Here is a 5,020-nt window from a genome sequence, read left to right as displayed (position 1 = left end):
CGGCTTGCGAGTGGGATAAGTGGGTTTGCTAGTCGAAGGGGTCGGCTTGCGAGTGGGATAAGTGGGTTTGCTAGTCGAAGGGGTCGGCTTGCGAGTGGGATAAGTGGGTTTGCTAGTCGAAGGGGTCGGCTGGCTAGACGAAGGAGTCGGCAGCGATCCGCTTAATTCAGGGTACCAGATGTTCTCGGCCACGTTGCACACTCCCTTGCTACTCATCCCTCGCTTCAAGTATATGTACCCTTTTTCACCCCATTCCGTCCCCCACGAGTTCTTGATCTTGAAGTACTCGTCGTTGTACCCGACGGCAATCACAGCATGGTCGGCTTGACCCCCAGGACACTGAGATACGATGCCACTCTTGTAGTTGCGCCACACTGCGTTGCCAGATTCGACAGCCACGGCGGCAGCCTGGCTTTGCAGAACTGTCATGAGCGAACTCTCACCAGTTGTTCTCTTGGTTTTGCCAATGCTCAGTTTCTTCTTGGTGCAGCTGGTTTGGCAGGTACCGCTTTGACTACCTTTGCCGGACTTGTACGGGTAAGACTCTTCGGTGCACACGCCTTGTTGCATCCAGTCGATGGCTGGTAAAGGATTGCCACCGTTGCAACCAGAGTTCTTTTTGTCACAGCTGACCAATTGTTGCTCAGATAAGTCCAAGAGTTCACCCGTGGCAATGCAGTGTGCAGTCTCCACCGTCCCGATCGAGGCAAAGGCCCAGCACGACCCACACGAGCCTTGGTTGGTAATCGGAGAGTTGCACTTAGATGTCGACCAGTCCGCTTCAGAAGCGCGCTCATTTGCCAACTCGGGCAAGGGCGCGACGTTGGTAAAGTTTTGCGGATTAAACGATGTCATCAAGACACTCTTGAACTCGTCGTTGGTCAAGAGGGCGAACTGGTTGAACGGACTGAACTGAGCGTCGGGGTTGGCCAAGGCTGCTTCTTGGACGTCTTGGACAGTGTTGTGGAAGCGCTGAAGTTCTTCGACGTAATGGCCGTTGATTCGTGCGGATTTCACAGTGACTGGGGGAAGGAGTCCGTTGGCTTGTGCAATGGGGCCATACAACACCTTCCACTTGTCCAGTTCATGTTCGAGGGCGGATACATCGGCCTTGCTAAGCGATCCGTACGATTGTCTGGCGGATGTCGCAGTAGTTGCGAGTGTAGTGAGGACGATGAGATCAAACTTCATATCGCGTTGATGGGGTAACTTGAACAATGTAAATCGTATTCGAAGTCGAGGGAATTTTTCTATGCATCGGACTCGTTGGATGCCGGATGTATTTTTCGGCTCCAAGTATGGCCGGGGCATGTGATAGAGGACCATGCGTTGAGGGATTCTGAAGTATATACGGTAGTGAGCAATCATCGAACAGTAGACGGTGTGACTACTCAAGGGGGAAAATGTATCCATCCCTAAAACTCCATTGAGTCCTCATATTATTTTCGTGTGCTTGAGTTAACAGTAAAGTTATACTATTAATAGTTCCAGTACCTAATAACGCAAGGCGTACTGTGAATTACCGGTAACCTTACAGTATATTACTATTACCAGTAGTAGAATCCACGTTCCTGCCAATATCTATTTTATACGCGTTCTCTATTGGATTCTCAGTGCTCCAAATCAGTCGTGATCATGTGTCCTGAATGGGAATACGTAAATCTGAGCCATAGATTTGTTCGTGACTTGATGCCCAGTTCGAAGTACCGATTTTCCGGAGACTTGACCAATCAAATCACTCCGTGTCGCAGGAATAGTATTGCTTTTGGCCCGGACGTCGTTAACCTCCTCGTGGTCTCCGGGAGATGTGGGAGGCAGGAAACAAACACATCACTATGAAGAATTAAGGGTCCTTGATTCATTCAAATCATGGTGTACCATTGTCGAGGGAATACAAGCAATTTTATTCAAGTTGTGACGTGCGACTCTAACCAGTAACCAAAGCTGCCACTTCCACGAAATCAAACGGCGTGTAAACGAGCGCGACATTATTATTCGCTTGAACACCTTTATGTTGATATTTGTATTAAGTATGCGTATATTTATTCATCTCCACAACTATTTACGTTTTGAACGATTTATATATCCTGCAAATTGTGCATGCGTACATGCGAGAAAGGCGCCATACAGGTCAGCGATTTCTCAATGATTACTGCACAACGGATCACGAAACTCTCCATTCATCATCTATCAAGAACACCTTATTGCATGTCGCCTGAATCAACAGCGCTGCAGAGAAAGATAACTTCGAACTTGCCAAATTCGTCGTACTGTATTTCAAGAACAAGCGTGTACATGCAGGTTAGATGCCTCATGCCAGAGAGAGCTAGTGCACAGACCATGCTGCATAGGCTGGGCTAGTAATGGACCATCTTGTAGCACGATTACAGTAGTATTGCTGTATGTACACAGCTCGAGAAAAGCGTAATCAAAGTTCGTCCATTTTCGTTATACATTTGCGCATGTCGACATGTATGTATGTGTACCACAAAAACATGCATACCGTATATGCAATAAAAAAATTCATCCGCAAAAGTAATGAAATATCCGGAACTGCTTGAAACGGCGCGAGTTTCTCAATGCAAGACCGCAAAGAGCGATAGAAAGCGTGTCAGTACAGCAGTCAATGTCCCTCTCCAACTAGTTGGATGACTGCGAGGTACCAGATTTTTCTTTCGCCAACTATGAATGCCTCGATTTTCGCCTTACGTTATTTTGTGTTTCGTCCAGTTCCTGCATCTCCCCGGGTACAGTAAGTACCCTACCCACCGAATAAATATATAATTCGACCAATAAGCGTTGAGTAAAAGTATAGTGTCCTGAGACAATCAGTACTTCGCACAGCTTTTTGACACTTTTGGTCAATATCTATACTGTACTTCGAACTGGCCCTAAGATGTTACGCGTAACGAACGACTTGGAGCGCAATGTTTCTCCAAAAAAAACGAGGTGAAGTGTGACTACAGTAACATCCCCAGGATGCTTTCGATGGCATTGTCTTGACACGGAGGACTTTGTTTACAACCATTTAGCTTGTTTAAAGGTCAAGCCTCGATATTGAAGTATCATTACCCCACTCATTATAGATCCGGTGTCGCTTAACGATACTTTAGATTGTAGGTAACGGAGTAAATTCTTGGGAGCCGTTTCGCCCAAACATACAGTAGGTCAGATGAATATTATTATTCGAGTACAACCCTTGCGAGTATTTTTTCAAGTTCACTGTATAATATGTGAATGCTCTAGTACAAGTCTCATTAGTTTATACGTAGTATAGGAGTACTGTACAGGATAAGTTGGCCAATTTCGGTCTGAAATATGTCGAGTGGTTATGCAGGGTTCTGGGGGAAGTTCGCGTCGGGTGGGTCATCTACCGCGCAGCTAAAGATGGACTGTACGTTTCTACACATCGATATAATTCGCACATTTACGTTATCCGTGTAGTGGGGCAACGGTGGTGTTGTTTCTCCTTGGGGGTACGATGCAGTGTACAATAGCGCATCGGCATAGCTTGTACGGCACTGGAAGCTGCGGGAAATGACTAACGTAGCCATCCTCGGCGACATAAGCGAGGATAAACGTATGTCTAGACGAAGGAGTCGAGTTTTGGCACCTCGTCAGCACGAAACCCCCGTCGTTTAACGTGTACGAATAATGCAAAAATCACGTTGTTTATCTTGTCAAATCACGGATTTGGCACAATATCTTGGATAGATTCACCACCATGAGTACGGAAACGATACAATGAATAGGGCAATTCAAACTTTTGGGGCATTTAGTCAATAACGTTAGGGATAAACGATGATTGGGACGAAGGTTGACCATGCAGCCACCATGATGACCGTATACACAGCGAGTTCGTCGATTTATCACCACTACCAGTGTGAATTAAAGTTTGTGCCTCTGATTTGAATCCAGTTTTCATCAAGCTGGTGGTGATACCGGTAGAATTGTAGGACAAACTCAACCTTCAATGCTGTACTGCAAACTCATAAATGATAAAAGTACTTCGAAGTAAAAGTCGAGTCATCAGTGGGATTTGAACCCGCAACCTCCAGCATGAAAGCTCCACACGTTACCGTTAGGCTGTGCTGACACATTATTTCACACTGCAGTCATCATAAAGCTTCATCATAGTATTCCATGATGCCCAGATTTGGAAAGGTCGCCCAAACATGGCAGCCAACCTTGCCAACTTCCAACGAGGCAGCAACGTCCAAGACATGCTCTGTGTGTTCCTGCGTGATACAGTAGCGCACACAGCTTGGCGCGGACGTTGCTGTCTCTTGGCTGTGTCGAAGGAATGAATACATGCTAGGGTCTCTGGCGATTCGCCAGCGTGCTGTAGGAGGCTGCTCACTTGCAGTGTGAGCGTCCAAGCCGTTAAGGCTAGTGGTGGTTCGTTTATGTGTGCGTTATGTGTGCCTTATGTGCTCATTGTACGTAGCGAGTACATGAAATAAGCAGATTCACAGCATTCAAAAAGGTGGTTCAACAACTAGTGTCAACAAAACTCGTTTGAAAGCAGCGGATTCATTGCTGCGACAGGGTCAATAATGAAATATATTCATCAAGCTACCACTGATAGGAATTATAGTGCTAATAGTTGCTTGCTGCTATAATGAAGACCGAAACAAGGGAAATACTTTGCGTGTAGTGTAATGTGTGATCCCATGTGCGCAGAGTAATCTATCCGATGGAATGGATTGATCCTTTAGGAGTGCCGTAGTCTTACCGGTAGTCGGTGTTGACGCTACATGTGAAGTTTCGTAACCAAGCTACCTCGCCTTTGAGGTCCACTATGCATAGCCACCGTAATTTTCAAGCAGTCCCGCTGCTATGCACTCCACCAAGTATGCTAGTTAGTAAAGTCCGCTAGCTGCCAAAGCAGCTAGTACGCGGCCGAGGCCATTAAGTGCCCGCTGAGCGATTTTAACTTTACAGCGTAATAACAATAACAAGTATGCTAGTTAGATATTCCTCCGTCCGTTGTTCCATTTCTTATCTAACGTTAGTGCAA

General features: G+C 46.2%; 1 protein-coding gene and 1 pseudogene across 2 annotated transcripts; both read right to left on the bottom strand.

The window, feature by feature from the left end:
- Positions 1-112: 112 nt before the first annotated feature.
- Positions 113-1,191, bottom strand: H257_14681 (hypothetical protein; the record flags this gene model as incomplete). Its single annotated transcript, XM_009842571.1, has 2 exons — positions 113-133; positions 193-1,191. 2 exons carry the CDS (start codon positions 1,189-1,191, stop codon positions 113-115), a joined length of 1,020 nt encoding a protein of 339 aa, XP_009840873.1.
- Positions 1,192-4,024: 2,833 nt separating this feature from the next.
- Positions 4,025-4,096, bottom strand: H257_14680 (annotated as a pseudogene). The gene has a single exon. The product of its transcript is annotated as a tRNA-OTHER (tRNA).
- Positions 4,097-5,020: the final 924 nt, after the last annotated feature.

This window comes from Aphanomyces astaci, assembly GCF_000520075.1.
Source record: "Aphanomyces astaci strain APO3 unplaced genomic scaffold supercont1.60, whole genome shotgun sequence".
NCBI classification, from domain to species: Eukaryota; Oomycota; class Saprolegniomycetes; order Saprolegniales; family Verrucalvaceae; genus Aphanomyces; species Aphanomyces astaci.
This window is presented reverse-complemented; position numbering and strand designations above follow the sequence as displayed.